This window comes from Musa acuminata, chromosome BXJ2-2, assembly GCF_036884655.1.
Source record: "Musa acuminata AAA Group cultivar baxijiao chromosome BXJ2-2, Cavendish_Baxijiao_AAA, whole genome shotgun sequence".
Lineage (NCBI taxonomy): Eukaryota > Viridiplantae > Streptophyta > Magnoliopsida > Zingiberales > Musaceae > Musa > Musa acuminata.
Window position 1 is genome coordinate 19,782,563 of NC_088339.1, and position 20,776 is coordinate 19,803,338.

At 39.3% G+C, this 20,776-nt stretch overlaps 3 protein-coding genes across 5 annotated transcripts; 2 read left to right on the top strand and 1 right to left on the bottom strand.

The window, feature by feature from the left end:
* Window positions 1–8,290: 8,290 nt before the first annotated feature.
* On the top strand, window positions 8,291–12,519 carry LOC104000258 (calmodulin-2). Of its 2 annotated transcripts, XM_009422262.3 has the most exons (3): window positions 8,291–8,553; window positions 10,072–10,438; window positions 12,177–12,519. In XM_009422262.3, the coding sequence occupies exons 1-3, from the start codon at window positions 8,478–8,480 to the stop codon at window positions 12,298–12,300; spliced, it is 567 nt and encodes a 188-aa protein (XP_009420537.2). In that variant the 5' UTR covers window positions 8,291–8,477; the 3' UTR covers window positions 12,301–12,519. The 2 variants fall into 2 exon arrangements, with proteins under 2 accessions (XP_009420537.2, XP_064951184.1); XM_065095112.1 differs by lacking the exon at window positions 12,177–12,519 and having other exon boundaries at window positions 8,344–8,553; window positions 10,072–10,442.
* Window positions 12,520–15,087: 2,568 nt separating this feature from the next.
* Window positions 15,088–18,532, top strand: LOC135605244 (calmodulin-like). 2 transcript variants are annotated; one of them, XM_065095110.1, is made up of 3 exons: window positions 15,088–15,334; window positions 16,829–17,195; window positions 18,235–18,532. In XM_065095110.1, the coding sequence occupies exons 1-3, from the start codon at window positions 15,259–15,261 to the stop codon at window positions 18,359–18,361; spliced, it is 570 nt and encodes a 189-aa protein (XP_064951182.1). In that variant the 5' UTR covers window positions 15,088–15,258; the 3' UTR covers window positions 18,362–18,532. The 2 variants fall into 2 exon arrangements, with proteins under 2 accessions (XP_064951182.1, XP_064951183.1); XM_065095111.1 differs by lacking the exon at window positions 18,235–18,532 and having other exon boundaries at window positions 16,829–17,199.
* Window positions 18,533–19,007: 475 nt separating this feature from the next.
* On the bottom strand, window positions 19,008–19,975 carry LOC135605245 (probable histone H2A.2). The gene is made up of 2 exons (XM_065095113.1): window positions 19,721–19,975; window positions 19,008–19,388 (listed from the first exon to the last, which is right to left on the bottom strand). Exons 1-2 carry the CDS (start codon window positions 19,907–19,909, stop codon window positions 19,170–19,172), a joined length of 408 nt encoding a protein of 135 aa, XP_064951185.1. The 5' UTR covers window positions 19,910–19,975; the 3' UTR covers window positions 19,008–19,169.
* Between the last annotated feature and the right edge of the window lie 801 nt (window positions 19,976–20,776).

Below are 20,776 nucleotides of genomic sequence, written 5' to 3' on the forward strand. Positions count from 1 at the left end.
CTTCTCTTTCTTAATAGTACTCTCTGCCTCCCTCAACATATTGAGGAGCTCTGGGAGAGTCACCTCAAGCTTGTTCATATTAAAATTCATTATGAACTGTGAAAAGGAATCTGGTAGGGACTGAAGCACAATGTCCACACACAAGTTATCCTCTAGGACCATTCCTAGACCTATGAGTTTCTCTATCCACTCAATCATCTTTAGGACATGGTTCTGAACCGGTGTCCCCTCAGTCATCCTAGCGCGGAAAAGGCTCTTGGATATCTCATATCGTTGAGTCCTTCCCTGTTCCTCAAACAATTTGCGGACATGTAGGAGAATGGATCTGGCATCCATCTTTTCATGTTGTCTCTGTAACTCTGGAGTCATAGAGCCCAACATATAGCACTGAGCAAGAGTGGAGTCATCAATGTACTTCACGTAGCAAGCGATCTCATCCTCGCTTGCCCCTTCTTCAGGCGTAGGCATCACTGTATCAAGAACGTACACGATTTTCTCCGCTGTGAGAACAATTCTCAAGTTACAGAGCCAATCCGTATAATTTGGACCAGTGAGGCGGTTGACATCAAGTATGCCACGTAAGGGATTTGAAAGCGACATTTTCTGAAAATAAAGATGTAGCAGAAATGAATAACATGCAGATTTTGCAAAAAATAAACTATCAAGATATGGACTTCTATCTTAATATGCTCCCACTATTTTACTATCGAGTCACACGACACCCTCAGCACGTAAAACGGAAGTCTCCGGCAGACTTCTAGTGAGGATCAGGATCCAATCAGCGTCTTAGTGTAACCTCGAGGGACTCGACCAATCACACTAAGCCTAAAAGGTAGGCAACTCTTGCCGATCACAACTCCTTGTGATTCCCGTCCTGTTCGGCCTCCGAATCACCATGGCCTCAAGGGACTCGACCAACCATGATGCTCGGTTAAGTCAACACCTTCGTTACAAGATGAGTCTGATTTGATGATATACCATCGAGGGACTCGACCAAGCATACCATGCCCTCAGGTCACCGGTGACATCTCTATGTCGTAAGCAAGATAGCGAATCGCGATATAGGTGAGTCTCGAGGGACTCGACCAACTCAACCTACACCGGGAATCGGTTCCTACTCATAACGATGGAAGGCCATGTGGGTCAATCTAATTGCCTCACGTTTACCGACTTAATATTATCGAGAGATATTTCTATGATTTGGTCTCCTAATATGACATGTCACACATATACATATTTAATATATATCTACATCGCATGCAAATATATATACATATCTAGTATGTGTATAAGCAATCACACCAGATGATCATGGACCACAACCTAATATGATTAGGCCCGAGCCAATAGGCCTAATCACTCACATCAAGATTTATGTGTGCAACGGTGCATCTCCATGCCCTGTGATCGTCCATCTCGTCCTCGTCGGTTTCGTCGACATCTTGATGCATCTCCATGCATCACGATCGTCCGTCTCGTGGGTCCCGCTATCGTATCCACGCTCCCGCTGCGCCTCCTCATGTGATTACAACTTAATCATAGGCACGCAGGCCCGACAATAATCGAGAAATATAATGGAGGTTCGCAGACCTCAATAATAATAATCACAAGTACACACATCACACGGTCCATGATCATCCGTCCACACATCATACATCACATGTATAAATAATCATCATCATGTAGGACTACTAGATAATAATAAAAATAATAATCAACTAAACATTTTAATTAATTAATATTTTCTGAAATCAGGGATATATAGGGAATTTCTCAATTCCTAAGGGTATTTTGGTAATTTTGACAAAAGACAGAAACTGGAATTTCTCAAATTCACAGGGGCAAAACTGTCTTTTTGCCCAAAACCCTAATTCCCTCTTTCTGCTGCCGCTGCCGCCGCCGCCACCCTGCTGTCGGCAGCCTGTGCGGCGGGGCGAGGGCGCTGCCCTCGCCTGCAGGCGGCACGCTCGCTGGCGGCGCTGCCGCTGCAGGTGGGCTCCCCCTTCGGGCGTCGCTGCCTCCGCAGGCGGTGCTGTCCCGCCGGGCGGCCGCCCCTGTGGGGGGGGTATCGCCCGCGGGAGCAGCGGCGGCAGGCGTCGCTGCCCTGCGGCGGCAGACGCCGCTGCCCTACGACGCCTCTGCCCGCGGGCTGCCAGCCCCGCCGGCAGCAAGCCTGCTGCAAGCAGGCCGCCGGCCGGCTGCTGCAGACGCAGCCCCTGCGCTGCACGCACGCAGATCGAGGGCAGCAACTGTTGTTGCCCTTTCTCACTTTTGCGTCAACGATTTTGACGTCAATATTCTTCCTAAACACAACACACGCAGTTCAAAACCAATCATTCGCACGAACAACCTGGCTCTGATACCACTATTGGGAAATCATTGGGGGGCGACATCATATGCACAGCGGAAGAACAAGAAAACAAAAATCCCCGATTCCCAAAAAGATGTTCGTCGTCGTGCGAAGATTGGTGCGCAAAAAATCCGCAAAACACAAAACTGCGTATAGAGATTGTGTTACCTAGAGAGATCGTATATCCCTGTTTTCTTGCAGATCCTTAGGAGAGGGTGAAGGAGGTCAAGCGTCCTCCTCTCTAGCGGTGATCCACACAGCAGGGTTGCGACGACGCTCCTCAAAACTCCAGGCCTACTCTGAGGTGGAGAGGGAGAGGAGAATAGGAAAGGCAAGCAAAGACTCTTGCCTATGAGGCTGTGAATCCCTCCTATTTATAGAGATCCCGTGTCAAACCCTAATGGGTCCTTCCCTAGTCGGTATTGGATCTGCATCCAATAAGACAAGGGCTCCGTCGGATATCTCATATCCGAACCTCTACTCATCGCAATGCCTACCATATGTGTGTGACCCTCTAGGCCCAATATCGAGCTGGCCGTGAGTCATACCTGTCAGAACTCCTTCTAACTCAGTGAATTATTATCTCTGTAATAATTCACTTGACTCATCGACTACGGAAGTACTAGGCCACTACGCCGTAGTCCCCAGACGATACAGGGGAATCCAATCCATTGGACCTGTTTGTCCTCAGTTACCATGTACCTATAGTCCCTCATCCATCTAATATCCCAGAGACCGTATATCGAGCATGGTGCTGTCAGACCCATACGGTTTCTACTCGAGTCTCGCTCTAATCGGATTCTCCCGGAGAACTCTTTCTCTCTCAACCCGAATGACCCTGGCCAAGGATTTGTCTGAGCAAGAACACATAGGATATTCCTCTCATGATGCCGAGAGTGGATGATCCTCTATTGACACTCAATAGCCCTCGTAAGGTCGACTACCACTCCCAATGACCAGCTGTACTAGATCTGGGGACAGCCAAACCTATAAGTCTGGTATCAAAGAGTTGAGCACTCATACAGGACATCCTTGGTGTCTCAAGTCGAAGGACCAGATACACCACTAGGACTACGGAATCGCTGTCTGACAATAAGGCATCATCAACCATCCAACATTCCGTAAGTGGATCAATCAGTGAACTCATTCTCCAATGAGCCCTTGTACTGTATCCCTAGTGTCCCTACACGAGCAGCTATGAGACCAGCTGCATCCATCATATGGACGGGTATACAGCACACCAGTCTATCCGGTTATCACGATGTCCCTCTCGAGTAACCTATGACCGGGATTATTTAGGATATGTGTTTAAAGGTGAATCGATCTCATTATCGTGATCTCATCACGATCCGATTCCCATTGCACAAATCCAAGGACATCACAATATATATATGCATTTATGCAATAGTTATAAAGTGATATACGCCAAAATATAATAAGCAAAAAGATTCTGTATCAAGTCACACGTGCCATCACTCACGTGATTGGCTTGCTGGGCACCTATGACTAGCAACAAGCCCATACATGAGTACCGAATTCTTTGAGTTAGCAATTCCCCTCACCTTTGTGTGCTTTTCACAACTCTTTTGGTCACTAAGCTTATTCCACCTTGCATGGTCTCATCCTTTACCAAGCGCCTCGCTTGCCTTGAGCACCATCAAGTATAGTTGTCAACGTCGAGCCGTAGCTCGAACTCAGCCATCCCAACCTTTGTGCGCTCCGCATTCTTCCCAGCTTGCTTGTCCTTGTGGTGCCTCTTGCGCGAAGGGTTGGCCATTCCTCTAAATGTCACTCTCAGATGCCCGCTCCTCCGAGCGACTTCTTTTCCCTATATCTCCATACTCATTTTCCCTCACATGGTCACGCGTGTGTTGAATGTCCTCTACACAGCCCCGTTAGGTCCCCCACATTTGCATGCCAAGTGTTTCTATAAGTGCTTGTCCCGCTCTGATACCATCTGTCACGGACTTAGCTGGTTTTGCCTAAGTCGTGCGGCACCCTTGTGTGTCCGTCCGCAAAGGTCAGCCTCCCATGGTCCCTCAGGACCCACAAAAGAGAAAACGGGTTAGAGAAAACGTCTCACTCAGGATCCACAAGCAAACATTTCCGAAAACACTTCATAGACAATGCAAATTACAAACAGACTTTACAAGCTCTGAATAGTTGCACAACAATGGGTCAAAATGATCCATTATAGATCGTAAATCTCTCACTAGCGTCCACATGATACACCCTTTATTTACAAGCCTAAAGCGGCCACCAACCCAACTAAAATGGGACTACTATTAAGCCTTCGATCGTCCCTCTATATGTTGTGCAAAGCATGAACATACCAAAAGACACGGACATACATAAACATTACATCAAACATCCTGTTTAGAAGTTTGTCCATGACAGAGCGACGACGACAATGGGACCGGCAAGCAACAGCAAAAGTGGGAGCGGGAGCTGCAAGCGATGAGCGACAATGGGAGCGGCGAGTAGTCGGCACGCAGTGATTGTGGCAGCGGCGAGTAGCGACAGTAGCGGCGAGCAGCGACAATAGCGGCAAGTAGCGACAGTAGCGACGAGTAGCGACAATAGCGGCGAGTAGCGACAGTAGCGGCGAGCAGCGATAGTGACAGCGACAACAGAGAGCGGCGACAGTAGAGAAGAAATCTCAGCAGCAAAATCACGAGTGCTAGGGTTGGGGAAGTCGGGGAAATTGCGAGAGGGAGCCTGATATCGGTGATTTAGTTAGTTCGATTGAACCAACTAAAGCACCGGAGACCAACGTGACCTAAAAATCTGGTTCGGTCTCCTAGTTTAACCCAGGTGCTCGCCCGAAGCGCCCGACTCCCGGGCTCGGGCGAGCGCCCAAGCGACGCCTCTTTGAAGCGAAGCGCTCGGACATGAAGCGAGGCGCTCGGGCCTCTCCTCGCCTCGCCCGAGCGCCTAGGCAAGCGCCCGAGCGCCTATTGAAATCACTTATTGTAATCAATATATGCTTTGCGTCTCTAGAATTTATATTTGCTCATTTCTGCAGAATTCTGGGAAGGTTTGCCTATAATTGCATGGTACTATTTATCCTTTTAAGTAATTATTCTTAAATATTTTATTTTACCCGTTTTGCCTTTTTCATGAATCCAATAGGACTGACATCAGATGGACAATGGAAATCTAAACTTTATATCCATTACATGTCATACAACCTATTATGTGATATGCAAAGTTTTACTTTGTTGGACTTCATGACACGAAGATATCAGCAATGTGCTTCTATCTAAGTCTGGATGAGTGTTTCTCAAAAAATAATATGTGCACATAGTTATTCTTCCATGATGCTAAAATCAAATGCTATGGTCATGATGTCCATTCTTTCTATCTGTCATTGTTCTGTTCCCACTTCTTAGATTCGGTGACAAGAACAATTTCACTTTCTGGATTCTTTGTGCCAAAAAAAAAAAAAAAAACTGTTTTCAAGTGAACAAATCTCTTCTTAATCTTTTTATGAATATGGGTGATGGTCTATGAAGAAACAATCTCATTTCTCTCTCATATGTCAGGGTTAGAGATATTCTTTTTACCAGACATGCCTACAATGTTGATGGCTCACATGCACTTTTATCATATATCATCTGTGATATTCTCATTGGAAGTGGAAATATGATCATAATGATATATGAGATTCGAGGAGTCTAATACTATTGACCATATATTGATGTTTAATCAAAAGAATTTTTCTTGGGTTCCATGGTCCATATCATGTGCCACCACTGCACATGTTGTTGTTCCTCACCGACCAGAAGGGACATGTGCCAGCCAGCATTTGGCACGGTGGGAAAGATGAGTCTTACCCTATTATTCCATTAGGAAGAATCCCTTTTTCCTTTTTATGATTCGGAGATGTGATTGATACATGCACATGAAGCATGTCAAGTCTTACACCATTTGATTGCTACTTCTGCCTTGTGCTTCCTAAACAGGTGCATCTCTCTTTTACCTTTGCCTCCATCAATGCAACATCTAAACCTTATCAGTAATGGAATACTACAACACAACCACAATAACAAGCTATAATTAAATCAATAACATTCATATCTCTTCTAACTCCACCATCTAATGTATGCTTTAATGACTTAATCTGAACACTGTATATAGTTAATAAAAAAAATCAATCAATGTGCCATGTAGATAAAATAATATGATTTGATTATGATATATATATATATATATATATATCTCTTTAGATCGTAAATGGTTATGCTTTCTCTTTGCCCCTCTCTCCCTTTCATCATCATGATTGTACTTCCTCTTCATCCTTTTCGCCTAATGACGACTATACTTCCTCTTTACTCTTCTCCTCTCGTTATTAATATACCTTATCTCTATAAGTGAAAGTGCATTAGGGCCAACAACTATAGAGGCCTTCCTGAGCATAGAGCGCAAGTCCTAGGCAGCCATCATCGCCAACTGCTACCTTTTGTTGCTTGTTGACTAACATCTATGACGGTAATATCATTGGAACGATGAACTCTCTTCTCTCACCAGTATAACCAATAGTCGTAAATGATACCCATCATAAAAAATCTCTCTCTGAGATAAAAATTATTCTTTGTGTGGGTAAGGGTCTTATTTTATCTACAACATGAAATTACTTTTTATTTTTATTTCTGCAGAGATAACATGAAAACTATATGAGATATGGTAATAATATTAAAATTTTCATGGTTATTGATTTTGATACATAGTTTTATGATGAGGTGGAAGAATGTTGTTATTAATCGCACCTTTCACCATTAGCTATTATTTGTATGTTTCCTAATATGTTTATCAAAATATAGCTTTCGTTGTATTAAGAATCAATTTAAGAATAAACTTTTGTTTTCTTATTGATATTGTTTCATAATCAAAGTTATTGTAATAGAAGTTAATTTTGAAACACGTTAGAGGAGTTGTTACGTACACTCATAATAATATCATGCCTAACATGATCAACTTCTTATTATCTTCATTGTTTTTCTTGTGTAGACTCAATGATATAATTTTTTATTTCTTTTCCTATTGATGAAATATTACGGATAAAAGTTAGATTAATAATAATAGAGTTCGTAACGAGTATTCACAAGATGTTAAGGTTTCATTAATTTTGCATTAGAAAAGGGTTGCTTGGGATGGAAAGATTCTCTCTCTGTCCATGCAAATTATGTTGTAATTTTTGTTATATGAATCATGAAAGTATATATAAAAGAAATTTAACATGCTACATAAAAAATCTATGCTATGAGCCTTTCGACCTTACTTAACATGTTTTAAGATGCTTGATGTGATGGCGACATGCACTAATATGGAGTTCTTATCATTTAAAAAATATTTTATATGAATCGAAATATTATTCAAATTTTTTTTGAGAGGAAATACAATTTGTTTATATAAAATTTTATTTTTTTATGACTTACATAAAATAATCTTTTCATTTTTTTGACTTTTCTCCCTTTACAAAAAAAAAAAATATATCTATACTAATTTTCTTATTTTTTCTATATGTTTATAATTTAAAGAGTATTTTGGTATTATTGGAAAAATGAGTCACTATGTGGTGCTTTGCAAAACAAAGAAAAATAAAACTACTCATAATCTCATTAAATATGATGATAAATTAATATAACGAAATATATTCAATTCTTCGAGTATTCATACAAATTTCCTATTGTGATGTAATAATATATTTGTCTATAATAAATATACAAATAATAGTGTTGTATTTGGTCAATAATGAGTAAAAATGAAACAATGTGAAGGTTGTCAGCCACATCAACCATAGCGACAAACAACATCAGTCAAAGGACCGGCGGAGGTGGATTTCTTTGATAACTGTGCATATCATCATCATCATCATCATCATCAGCGTCATCATCATGCCAGTTGTGATAAAAGAGAGATTTTTAAGCGGCCTTTGTCGACGACGGGAAGGAGTGCGAGTGGGCAAGTATCGGATGCTCTCCTTGGCTTTGCTTTCCAGATAATCTCGTTGGGGTTCGGCCTCATCACTCCCTCTCCTCCTCCTCCTCCTCCTCCTCCTCCTCCTCCTCCTCTATAAGAATTCGCGACAGCCTCCGTCCGCGATCGACACCAAAACCCCTCGTCGATGGCGGACCTGCTGGCACCCGAGCAGATCGCGGAGTTCAAGGAGGCCTTCAGCCTCTTCGACAAGGACGGGAACGGTCAGCCCTCCCCCATTCCACTTCTCTTGCTTCTGTCGACCTCTCTCTTTCTCGTTTACGATTCGCTTCGAGTATTGAAGTAGGGTTTTTGCTGCTATGCTTGATTGACGTGGTCGTCTAGGTGATTCCCTTTGCTGCTTTTGCTCTGAATTCATTGGCCTTAAACTTCTTCTTTTTTCTTTTTGTTTGGGTTTTTCGATCTAAAGAATTCTCTTTTAATTTCTTGCTCTTTTACCGTATAATTAGACTGGGCGCCATCATCTCTTTTGTTCAACAAGCTTCATGCTTTCTAGCGGGCTATAACTTGTACCCATGATATTTATTGGAACTCCATCCTAAATTATGTACAATAATTCCTTGTGGTTGTGGTCTGTTCTTGTCATCAGCATATCTTGACAAGAAGATTTATGGTGGCCGTTCTCTCACCCAAATGATTACTGAAATAAATGGCCTCCTCTGAATCCATATTTACAAGTTCAGGTTCGATGGAATTAACCTTAAGAACCTACTGACTCTGAAAGTAATGTATTCTTTAAGAAAATTCAAGATTTTGAATGTTTTGGTGGGGACATTAGTCTAGAAAGCGAGTAATACGCATGAGGGAACCCATTTCTTCCCAGTTTGCGCTGAACTAATGATGATAAGATTGGAACTTCTTCTCTTTTGGCCAATCCAGCTAATTTTAAGGCTGACATTGGTTTTGGCCCAGACTTAGCCAGAACTTGAAATTGTGACGGAAGGTCCTTCGGAGATTCATGTTAGTAGAGGAACTTCAAACATTAAACAAATATTGGTCAGTTAAGTTAGAAGTTAAAAATATTTCTGAATTTTGTTTAGGTTTGAAATCCCTACAATTTGTTTCCATAAAATAGGGATGGCTGTCCTTGTAATTTTTATAATATACATTTTCACCTTTTTTGGTCAGTTTCCATTGTCTACATATTTTTCTCAAGCTCTCTATTTTTACTGTATTAGCATATGATTTGAGTCTACTTTTGTTTGTACGAAACTAAGTTAATGAAATGTTAGGTGTGTTTTACTATTCTAAATACTTGTACCGATTTAGCTGACGAAGTTGCTATGTAAATCATTCCCATCCTTTTGATTTATTGAATATCTATTAATTTTTCCACACTTAGCCTATGATTTTTAAGGTTTTTTGTCTTTGCACAAAAATTATGTTAGTATTTTCTCATTTGTTGGATATCATAAAATTCTCATTGTAGTTACCTTCTCAACAATAGAGTGTATGTTCTTCATTTGGTTTCTCCTAATAAAGAAATATGGTTACCCTCCTCAAAATTAGAGTATTTGCTTAAATTTCCTGAGTATATGTTCTTCATTTGGTTTCTCTTAATAAAAAAATATGGTTACCCTCTTCAAAATTGGAGTATTTGCTTAAGTTTCCATCTCAAATATGTTGCATCATTTTTATTTTTTTTTTGAACTTTTGGTCATTGTTGCAAATTGCACTATCAATTATAAACCTCTTGTATCTTCTGGATGAAATGTCATTAGGTCACATCACAACTAAGGAGCTTGGAAATGTGATGCGAACACTGGGACAGAATCCTACAGAGGCAGAGCTACAGGATATGATCAATGAGGTGGATGCCGATAGGAGTGGAACCATTGATTTTAAAGAGTTCCTTAACCTGATGGCACACAAGATGAATGCTGGCTCAGAGGAGGAGCTTAAGGAGGCTTTTCGGGTATTTGACAAGGATCAGAATGGGTTCATTTCTGCTGTTGAGCTTCACAATGTATTGGTCAATCTTGGAGAGAAACTGACTGATGAGGAGATTAATGAGATGATGCATGAGGCTGATACCAATAATGATGGCCAAATCGATTATAAGGAGTTCATAAAAGTCATGAATGCAAAGTAAGGAAAATTCCTGCAAATGTTTTTCTCTAAAGAATCAATACTTTCATGGCTTTTCATATAAGTAGTATTGTGAGAAAAGGCAACAATTTGTTGGTTTGGTGATTGTTTTATTTTGAACTGGCTTCCTAGAAATTTGTTCTTTCTGTTAAGATTCTTCAGGTTTCAGATTTTTCCCTTTGGAACCTCTGGATACCAAGATTTGCGACCTCTTTTTTTCGTAGTTTTGAATCTCGGAGTCGACTTTCACTATTTATTTACAAAATAAATGTCCAAACCAATCATAATCATATTAATAAGTAAGGCTTACTTCATCCCTATCTATATCGGTTTGGGCCACACCCAAAACCTGGACTACTGCAAAAACCTGCATTATTTAAGTCCTCATGTTGCAAATTGACTAAAAGTATATCTGCTGTGTGTATTTGCTTTTTCTTTTTCATGCTTATTTTGCTATTCACTTGTAATATTAAAATGCCTTGGAATATATCCTGTACCATAGGTCATAATGTCATTCTGTTCTTCCAGCTTTGTTTAGTTGAAACTTGAAGAAATCTCCAAAGGGTGCCTTGTAATATTTCCTACCCAATCAAACACGTGAAAATAATGAAGTAACTTCCATTGATCCTTCCTATGTTTTACTTTACACTCCACAAGTGCTCTTGTTCTCAAAATCTCAGGATTTGCATTACTTTGTGTCTAACTACTAGTTCTTATTGCATCATGTGGCAAGCTAAATTTGTTAGATTAGTTTTCTGTTTTCATTGTGACTGTACTTGTGGGACGAAGGATTTATTGCCTTTTGCATGCAAGCATTTCTTTTGTTTCTTTAGGTGTTCATCATTTCATTTAAGTATCTTCGCTAACTAGATTCTCTTGTGGCAGATCCTAGGAAACCCATTGTCTTTTCAACTCCAATGCTCTGCGTATATTTTGCTGGCTATTAATTTGCAGCCTATATTATTCTGCATGACTGCTTGATACTGCCTTCTTTGGCATTAGGGCTGAGTCTTTTATCTATGATATAGGTCCACTCAAATTGAAACATAGATGAAAGTAGCAGACCTCTGCCTCCTGGCCCAGCTCGATTTGACTCAGTTTCTAGGGTTCTATAAGCTTCATTGGTCAACAATTCTTCATATGCCAAATTTAGTTTTTGTTTGTAGACAATACTGCCCAATACTTTTGTTCATTGGAACCCATTTTAAAGCCACACAATTCCAATGCTTCCAAAAACTATTTCTGTTTTAATGGTGCTGAATACTCTGATCATAAGTTGGCTGCTTGTGGCTTGCAAGATGAGTGATGTTACTCTCTGGTGTTGCTTTGGTTACTGTCTGCTCTATTGTCATGGCTAATATTACCTTCTTAAACTTGCTGTTGCAACTCCTGCATTGTTTCCTTGTGCACTAGTCTATAGGCTGTGCTTAAAGAAACTACATGGTCAATTGGGAGGTTTCATGATGGGAACTTCTAATTGTTTATGAAGGTGCCAGCTAGCTTAGCTAGTAAAGATCTTGACAGTTTATCGTAAGGTTCTAAGCTCGAATTCCACCTTTATCATTTACCCTTTGCAAAAAAAAAAAAAATTGATTATTTGTTGTCTATATAATTGGTTAATAGTGCAACCTTCTTATTTGTCATTTTTAAGAGATGGCATCATTTAAAGAATCCATAGGATTAAAGCAATACTAGAGCTCTGATTGTGATTGGAATGTGGACTTTTTTTTTTTTGCAGACGAAGACCAGGTGAGGGGAGTGATAGCAAGAAGGCCGAGACCAGTCCTCGTCACTCGAAGCACAGCGGTGACGATCCTCCATCAAAGTGCAGCCAAGTCTGCTCGAGCTGCACTGTTCTCTAATCGATCTGTGTAGGGAGGGCATCCTTACTGGAGACATGGAATGAGTGAGTGACATGGTGTTATGTTCCGTATGTATGTAACATTGCTTGGTACCCTAAATGAATTCCTCTTCCCTGTGAGTAGACATATTTACTGTATCACACTATAAAAGCCATATTGTTTATATCATATGTATTTGCAAATATTTTCATCTGATTCTGCTTCTTCCTTCTTGTTGTACTGAAGATGTTATTGGTGTTCACTTTCAATAAGCTTATTTTATCTCAATTCAAACATATTTCATCTTCCTCTGACTTTGAATTGGCAGAAATATCATGCGCTGGGGTATTTAGAGTAGTAGTATGATCCACAAATGCTAAAACATCATTCATTCTATCTTGCATGATTATTCATGAAAAAAAAATCATGCTAAATTTTTTAAAAATAAAATGAATATTTTGCATGGTATATATTATTTGGGGACCCCTCCACCCAGGCCTCACATTGATGTCTTATCCATGATGCTGAGGGGCCTCACTTTGAACCCATTTCTTCCATTAATACTAAGAGAAGTTGTAAACAAAAGTATCATACACTCAACTCAGTACAAAAATGTGAAAACTTCTGAGATGTGTTCAAACCATTACCAAACAATTTGAGCTCCAAAAAGTCAGACTACTGTGGTCACATAAGTAAATTGAGCACCAAAATGCAAAAAGGATATAGTTTTACTATTCACAGACCCCATTTGATTATTGAAACCCTCATATCTCTTTTTTTAAATAATAAAATATTATTTTACTATCTATAGTCTTGATATTATTGATTTTATCTTTTTTTTTTCTTCTTCATGACCCCTTCTTTTATCCTTGACGTCGATGTCGCTTGTCACCTCTTGCTCATCGTTGATACCGCTCGTTACAAAGAAGAAAGAATAGAGAAGAATATTTATATTTATTTATAAAAAATAATTTAAAAATGTTAAAAATTTTGAAAATATGAATATAAATAGTAAATATAGAGTTGCAAATATTAATATAAAAAAAATAGTCACCTACTCCAAAGATAGTAAGACAGTTGTCAACCAGCATGAATCAGCACAAGTTATCCGAACAAAAAAGAAATGACTTCCAAAGAACACATCACAGTCTTGTGGGATCATTCACAATTAGTTCCTTGCATTTAAATTGAGCAGACCCAAAAGATGTTGTCTTCTTCGTCTGCAACAAGACACGGCATCATCTTCAACAAAGTCATGGGCTCTACAATTTGAAATCTCCAAAGAAATAGGAGCTTTCAAATGGCAAGTTTTTTTCTTTCTTCTATTCATAATCACATTTTAAAAATAAACTTATTATTTAAAACTCCTCTCTTACTATTTATAATATTTTTTTAAAAAATAATAAAATAATAATAATTTACTATTCATAGCCCTTCTAATTTTATTTTTGTTATTTTTTCTTTGTTTTTCTTCCCCATGAATCTCCACTTGGACTCTCTCCATCGCCCACACACCCTATGACCCTCATCACTATTGTTATTGATTCTCTACATTGTCCATTGTCGTTGATCATCACACATGGTCTTGCCCTCACCACTTATTATCGTCGGTCTCCAGTCTCATCCTGCCCACTTGTTATGAATCTTCCACTAACATCGTCATTATCGAATTTGCTACTTGTAAAAGAGGAGAAAATCGTTATCATCGATCGTTAGTCCCAACTTGCTCGCTTATCGTTAATCTTCTGTTAATATTATCGTAAACTTTGTTGATTGTCGAAGGGGAGGAAGCTATTATCGCTAATCATCACCTTAGCTTTCTCGACTATCGATAATCTTTTGTTGACATCATTATCATCGACTATGTTGGCTATGGAAGAGGAAGAAGTTATTGTCATCGATCATTAACCCCAACCTACCTATCTGCCATCAATCTTTTGCCGACATCATCATTGCAACTCCACTATTTGCGGAAGAGGAGGAAGAAGATGAGAAGTGGAAGATGATGATAATGATGAAGAGGAGAAGGAGGAGGAAGAAGAAAAGGAGAAACAAGTGAAGAAGAAGATGAAGGCTAAGAGAAAGAAGTGGATGATGTTTTGGTATATTTATAAAGGAGTAGTTTAGATATATTAAGGTCGAATTATAGATAGTAAAATAGGAGTTATAAATAATAATCTTTTTTTTAAAAATTAATATTTCTATGATATCCCTTTATAAAATAGACATAAATATCCTCAATTTATTACTTAATTTTAACTGTCTTTCAATTCCTTTCCTATAATCCATTTATTTAACTGTCTTTCAATTAATATTTATTACTTGATGGTCTCAACAATCAATGTTCTTACATATGATCGGTCGATAAACGAAGTAAGTTGTATGAAATAATGTAATTGAGGAGTCGTGGAAAAAATAAAGATATCATTGGTAATATAGGAAATGTATTTAGTAAAATTATATTTTTATCTGTTTAATGATTATATGAAGAAGTAATGGATTGTTAACAGCAAATAGCAACACTAAAAAAAGAAAGAAAAAAAAAAGAGAAATACTTTCTATTTATTATATAAAAAATAATAACGATATTGAGAAACTTTTGTATTATAGGAATCGGTCAATAACAAAGTATAAATAGTACGGCAAGAAAGTTATCGTCCACATCATAAACAATGACGAAGAAACTGTCAAAGGAGCAGTGGAGGTAGATGCTTTAATAACTGTGCATCGTCGTCGCCATCATGGCCAGATGATAAAAGAGAGATTTTTAAGCCGGCTTTGTCGACGACGGGGAGGAGTGCGAGTGGGAGAGCATGGGATGCTCTCCTTGGCTTTGCATTCCAGATAATCTCGTGGGGGTTCGGCCTCATCCCCCCCTCCCCTCCTCCTCTTCCTCCTCCTCCTCCTCCTCCTCCTCCTCCTCCTCTATAAGAATTCGCGCCAGCCTCCGTCCGCGATCGGCACCCAAACTCCTCGTCGATGGCGGAGCTGCTGACGCGCGAGCAGATCGCGGAGTTCAAGGAGGCCTTCAGCCTCTTCGACAAGGATGGGAACGGTCGGCCCTCTCCCCCCCCCCCCCCTCTCCCCCACATTCCCCTTCTCTTGCTTCGATCGACCTCTCTCTTTCTCGTTTACGATTCGATTCGAGGATTGAATTAGGGTTTTTGTTGCTCTGCTTGATTGACCTGGTCGTCGTCTCGGTTCTCGCTGGTGATTTCCTTTTCTACTTTTGCTACGAATTCGTTCTCCTTTTTCTTTTTGTTTGGATTTTGGATCCAAAGAATTATCTTTTAATTTCTTGCCCTTTTACCATATAATTAGATTGGGCGCCATCATCTCTTCTGTTGAGCAAGCTTCATTCTTTCTAGTGGGCTATACCTTCTACCGATCATAATGTCGTAGATAAGATGATATTTATTGGAACTCCATCCTAAATTTTGTACAATAATTCCCTGTGGTTGTGGTCTGTTCTTGTCATCAGCACATCTGGACAAGAAGTGTTGTGGTCTCCGATCTCGCACCCAAATGATTACTGAAATCAATGGCCTCCTTATATAATCCATATTTACAAGTTCAAGGTCAATGGAAGTAGCCTAAGAACCCACTGACTCTGAAAATAATGTAATTTTCAAGAAAATTCATGATTTTGAGTAGGTTTTCGTGGAGACATCATCAGCCCAAAAGGCTGAGTAATATGCATGAGGAAACCCACTTCTTCCATCAGTTTTGCGCTGAACTTGATGATGATAAGATTGGAACTTCTTCTGTTTTGGCCAATCCAGCTAATGTCAAGTCTGACATTGGTTTTGGCTCAGACTTAGCCAGAACTTCAAACTGTGATGGATTGTGTTTAGGAGATTCATGTCTGTAGAGAAACTTAAAACATTAAAAAAAAAATATTTGTCAGTTAAGTTACAAGTTAAAATTATTTGTTAATTTTGTTTAGGTTTGATATTACTACTATTTGTTTCCACAAAATAGGGATGATGGGTGTCCTTGTAACTCTGGTAATATACATTTTCAATTATTTTGGTTAGTTTCTTCCATTGTCTATATATTTTTCTCAAGCTCTCCATTTTGTACCCTATTAGCATATGATCTGAGTCTACTTTTGTTTGTACAAAATTAAGTTAATAAAATCTTGGGTGTGTTTTACCAATGTAAATACTTGTACCGATTTAGGTGAGGAAATTCCTAGGTAAATAATTTCCGTCCCTTTTATTTAACGAAATATCTATTAAATTTTTTTTCCAAGTTTAGCCTATGATTTGTAAGGTTTTCGGTCATTGCACAAAAAATTATGTTAGTATTTCTCATTTGTTGGATATCGTAAAATGATCGTTATAGCTACCTTCTCGACAGTAGAGTGTATGTTCTTCATTTGATTCCTCTTAATAAAGAAATATGGTGACCCTCCTCAAAATTATAGTATTTGCTTCAATTTCCTTCTCTAGTATGTTGCATTTTTTTAAAAGAACTTTTTGGTCATCGTTGCAAATTGCACTACCATATATAAACCTATCGTATATTCTGGATGAAATATCGTTAGGTCACATCACAACTAAGGAGCTTGAAAATGTGCTGCGTACACGGGGGCAGAATCCTACAGAGGCAGAGCTAGAGGAGATGATCAATGAGGTGGATGCCGATAAAAGTGGAACGATTGATTTTCCAGAGTTCCTTAACCTGATGGCACGCAAGATGCATGCTGACTCAGAGGAGGAGCTTAAGGAGGCCTTTCGGGTATTTGACAAGGATCAGAATGGGTTCATTTCTGCTGCTGAGCTTCACGATGTAATGGTCAATCTTGGAGAGCAACTGACTGATGAGGAGGTCAATGAGATGATGCGTGAGGCTGATTCCAATAGTGATGGCCAAATCGATTATAAGGAGTTCGTCAAAGTCATGATTGCCAAGTAAGGAAATTCCTGCAAATGGTTTTCTTATAAGAATCAATACTTTCATGGCTTTTCGTAGCAGATAAGTAGTATTGTGAGAAAAAGGCAACAATTTTTTTGTTTTGTTGACTGTTTTATTTTGTATCGTCTTCCTAAAAATCTGAAGCCACATCCAAAACCTGGACTGCTGCAAAACCTGAATTATCTAAGACTTGCCACAAATTGACCAAAAATATATCTAATGTATGTATTTGCCTTTGTTTCTTTTTCATGCTTATTTTTCTATTCACCCATAACAATATCATTCTTTTCTGGAACTGGAAATATGTTCTTCCTTCTTGGTTTAGTTAAAACTTGAAGAAATCTCCAAAGGGTGCCCCCTTGTAGCATTTCTTTCCCAATCAAACACATGAAAATAATCAAGTAACTTCACTTATGTTTTGCGTTACCCTCCACAAGTGCTCTTGTTCTCAAAATCTCAGGATGTGCATTATTACTTTTAGCTTTCTGTTTTTGTCGTTACAGTACTTGTTGGATGAAGGATTTATTGCCTTTTGCATGCAAGCATTTCTTTTGTTTCTTTAGGGGTTCATCATTTCATCTTAGTATATCTTTGCTAACTAGATGCTCTAGTGGCAGATCTTAGGACTTGGTTGGCCTTTTCGACTCAGTTGCACTGGGTATACTTTGCTGGTTATTAATTTGCAGCCTAAATATTCTGCATAACCACACACTTGTTTGTACGCCAAACTTAGTTTATGTCTGTAGATAATACTGCCCAATACTTTTGCTGATCGGAACCAATGCTTCCATAAACTATTTTCTACCTTAATGGTGCTGAATTCTCTGAACTTACTTAAGTTTGCTGCTTGTGACTTGCAAGATGATCATATTACCATGGTTACTGTCAGCTCTAAATTTTGATTGTTGGTTGTCTGGTTAATAATGCAATCATCTTATTTGTCATTTATTAGAGAGACGGCATCATTTAAAGAATCCATAGGATTTAAATAAAGCAAGCTCAGCTCTGATTGTTGTGATTTGCAATCTTCTGCAGACGAAGACAAGAGGAGGGGAGTGATAGCAGGAAGGCCGAGACCAGTCCTCGTCAGTCGAAGCACGGTGACGACCGCCCTTCACCATCAAAGTGCGGCCAATTCTGCTCGAGCTGCACCATCCTCTGATCGACCTGCGTAGGACGTGGAACGAGTGACATCATGGGGGGGTGGGGGGTGTTTTGTTCTATATGTATGTATCATTGCTTGGTATTCAACCGAGTGTTAGGCCTGAGGCATGTGTGCAACAGTCGAGACGCATTATTCCTCTCTCCATAAGGTCAAGCCTAATTAATGTGGTGGTCATGCGAGTGAAATGAGCTCCAAAATCCATAAAGTAACCTCCAACCGAAGATATAACACAGTTCTAAAGATATTGTTGTCGACACAAATCAATTGCTTCAGCCCATGATGACATGGTGATATAACACAGTCGGCAAGCTATATTTCTCTCTATCTGTGAGGGCAAAAACCAGTGTGCATCAACACGACCTGAGAACCATCTTTAGTTAGGTAACCACCGGTAAACACAAACTCACATAACACCAAGTTCCTCGTATTTAAATTGAGCAGACCCAAAGATACTCTGTCTTCTTCCACATCACATGGACTCTGCATAGCATTTGTCCTCCACAACATGACACAGGGCATCATCTTCTACGATTTAACCCAACCCCACATGTGCCCCCCGACAAATGGGAATCAATTCTGGTGACTCCTTTTACATGGAGGCTGTTGTGATTCACCCACACAGCATTATAAAGAACCCAACAGATACAATGGTATAATCTCGCTACTCATTTCTTGAGCTAAACAATTAAAAGTGCAACATACCTAAAACTACATAAGAACAAGGAGGGAGGAAAATTCTAAAAGAGAGAGCTTTGAAGAAGTTTACAAGCTCACACTAATCTGCGAGTCAGAAAAAGAGCAGCTTTTAGTCATCTTCTCCAGGGGCAGCCTTGGAAGAGCCAGAGCCCGCCTTCTTGGGGAGGAGAAGATTGTGGATGTTGGGCATCACGCCACCGCTGGCAATAGTGACCTCCCCCAATAGCTTGGAAAGTTCTTCATCGTTCCTCACTGCAAGTTGGATGTGCCTGGGGACAATCCTGGTCTTCTTGTTGTCCCTGGCTGCATTCCCAGCAAGCTCCAACACCTATTCACGAACAGTACAATATTTAGATCTTGAGAGGAGTAATACGTCAGTAAAACCAATAAATTAAAGTCGAAAAGAAGGAAATCAGTGAAATAACCCCAAAGCAACACGACCTAGATCCACAAATTACCAAAATTCACGAAAAGATACTAATAGATTTCCAGAACATCAAATTGGACCCCTGTAAAACCAAGACCAAAACCAGATCGAAGAACATTAACCCTAAAGTTAGTGGAAACGACAGAAAACATCGATTTCAACGACGAATCAATAGAAACACCTGAATCAAGTAGAAGAAAAAATAAAAGATAAAAAGGGGGGAAAATCCACACCTCAGCGGCGAGGTACTCGAGTACGGCGGCGAGGTAGACAGGGGCGCCGGCGCCGACGCGCTCGGCGTACTTGCCGGCCTTGAGGAACCGGGCGATCCTACCGACGGGAAACTGGAGCCCGGCCTTGCTGCTCCTAGAAATGGACTTCTTCGCCGCGGCAGAACCGATAGCCTTCCCCCTCCCGGCCATGGCGACTACTGTCTTTAGGGTTTCGGAATCAGTGGGAAAGGAAACGCGGCCGTCGCAAGCGATAACGCTGTCGATTGGAGGCGGGCTTCGCTTATTATTTATAGGCCCGAAGGGAGATGGAGATTGGCTGCCAGACTAGCACACGGATCGTCAATCCTATCCGTCGGATGTGCGTCGTATGGACGGATGGATCTTTTTGATTAAGTAACACGAAGAAACGGGAAACGATTATGAGGTTATTTACATATTGGTCCTCCTAATTTAGATTATTAACTATTTAGTTCATATATTATCCCTAATTGAAAGTGTCAATTATGTCAACGGGATTAAATATTTAATAACCTCACATTAGGTTATGAGGTTAGATTCCGAAATTAAGATTTATATAATTAAGAAAACCATCCAATTGTAATGACTTCAGATTCGAATCACAAATCAAGTAAAAAAAAGAAAAATCATATAATTAATAGATCATTTTGCTAAAAGATTTAAGATTTAGCATATACCTTGGCAACATGTATTAATTTTTATTACCAATAAATAAACATATAATTAAATAAGTGTTCCTATCATTTCAGTGATTTGAAGAATCATCTCACTGTTAATTAAAACTCCAAAACGATTGTGGTTTTATAAATATTTGGGTTATTTAAGTTTTTTGGCTTTTTATTATACTTAACAACTAATAATCACAATTAAGTTATACTTGAGCTAGGATGATATTTTTAAAAAATATTAATATTTTGGATATTTTTCAAAACTCCCATTTTATTTTTTAATAATATTTTTAATTTAAAAAAAATACTATAATTGTTTTAAAAAAAATTCATCTTTTTTATAAGATCTATCTATTTGAAAATACTATAA

Coding starts and splice junctions, on each gene's coding strand:
- LOC135605244 (XM_065095110.1), top strand. CDS start 15,259: ATGGCGGAGCTGCTGACGCGCGAGCAGATCGCGGAGTTCAAGGAGGCC. Junction 15,335..16,828: donor CTTCGACAAGGATGGGAACG/GTCGGCCCTCTC, acceptor AAATATCGTTAG/GTCACATCACAACTAAGGAG. Junction 17,196..18,234: donor GTCAAAGTCATGATTGCCAA/GTAAGGAAATTC, acceptor AATCTTCTGCAG/ACGAAGACAAGAGGAGGGGA.
- LOC135605245 (XM_065095113.1), bottom strand. CDS start 19,909: ATGGCCGGGAGGGGGAAGGCTATCGGTTCTGCCGCGGCGAAGAAGTCC. Junction 19,389..19,720: donor TCGAGTACCTCGCCGCTGAG/GTGTGGATTTTC, acceptor GTTCGTGAATAG/GTGTTGGAGCTTGCTGGGAA.
- LOC104000258 (XM_009422262.3), top strand. CDS start 8,478: ATGGCGGACCTGCTGGCACCCGAGCAGATCGCGGAGTTCAAGGAGGCC. Junction 8,554..10,071: donor CTTCGACAAGGACGGGAACG/GTCAGCCCTCCC, acceptor AAATGTCATTAG/GTCACATCACAACTAAGGAG. Junction 10,439..12,176: donor ATAAAAGTCATGAATGCAAA/GTAAGGAAAATT, acceptor TTTTTTTTGCAG/ACGAAGACCAGGTGAGGGGA.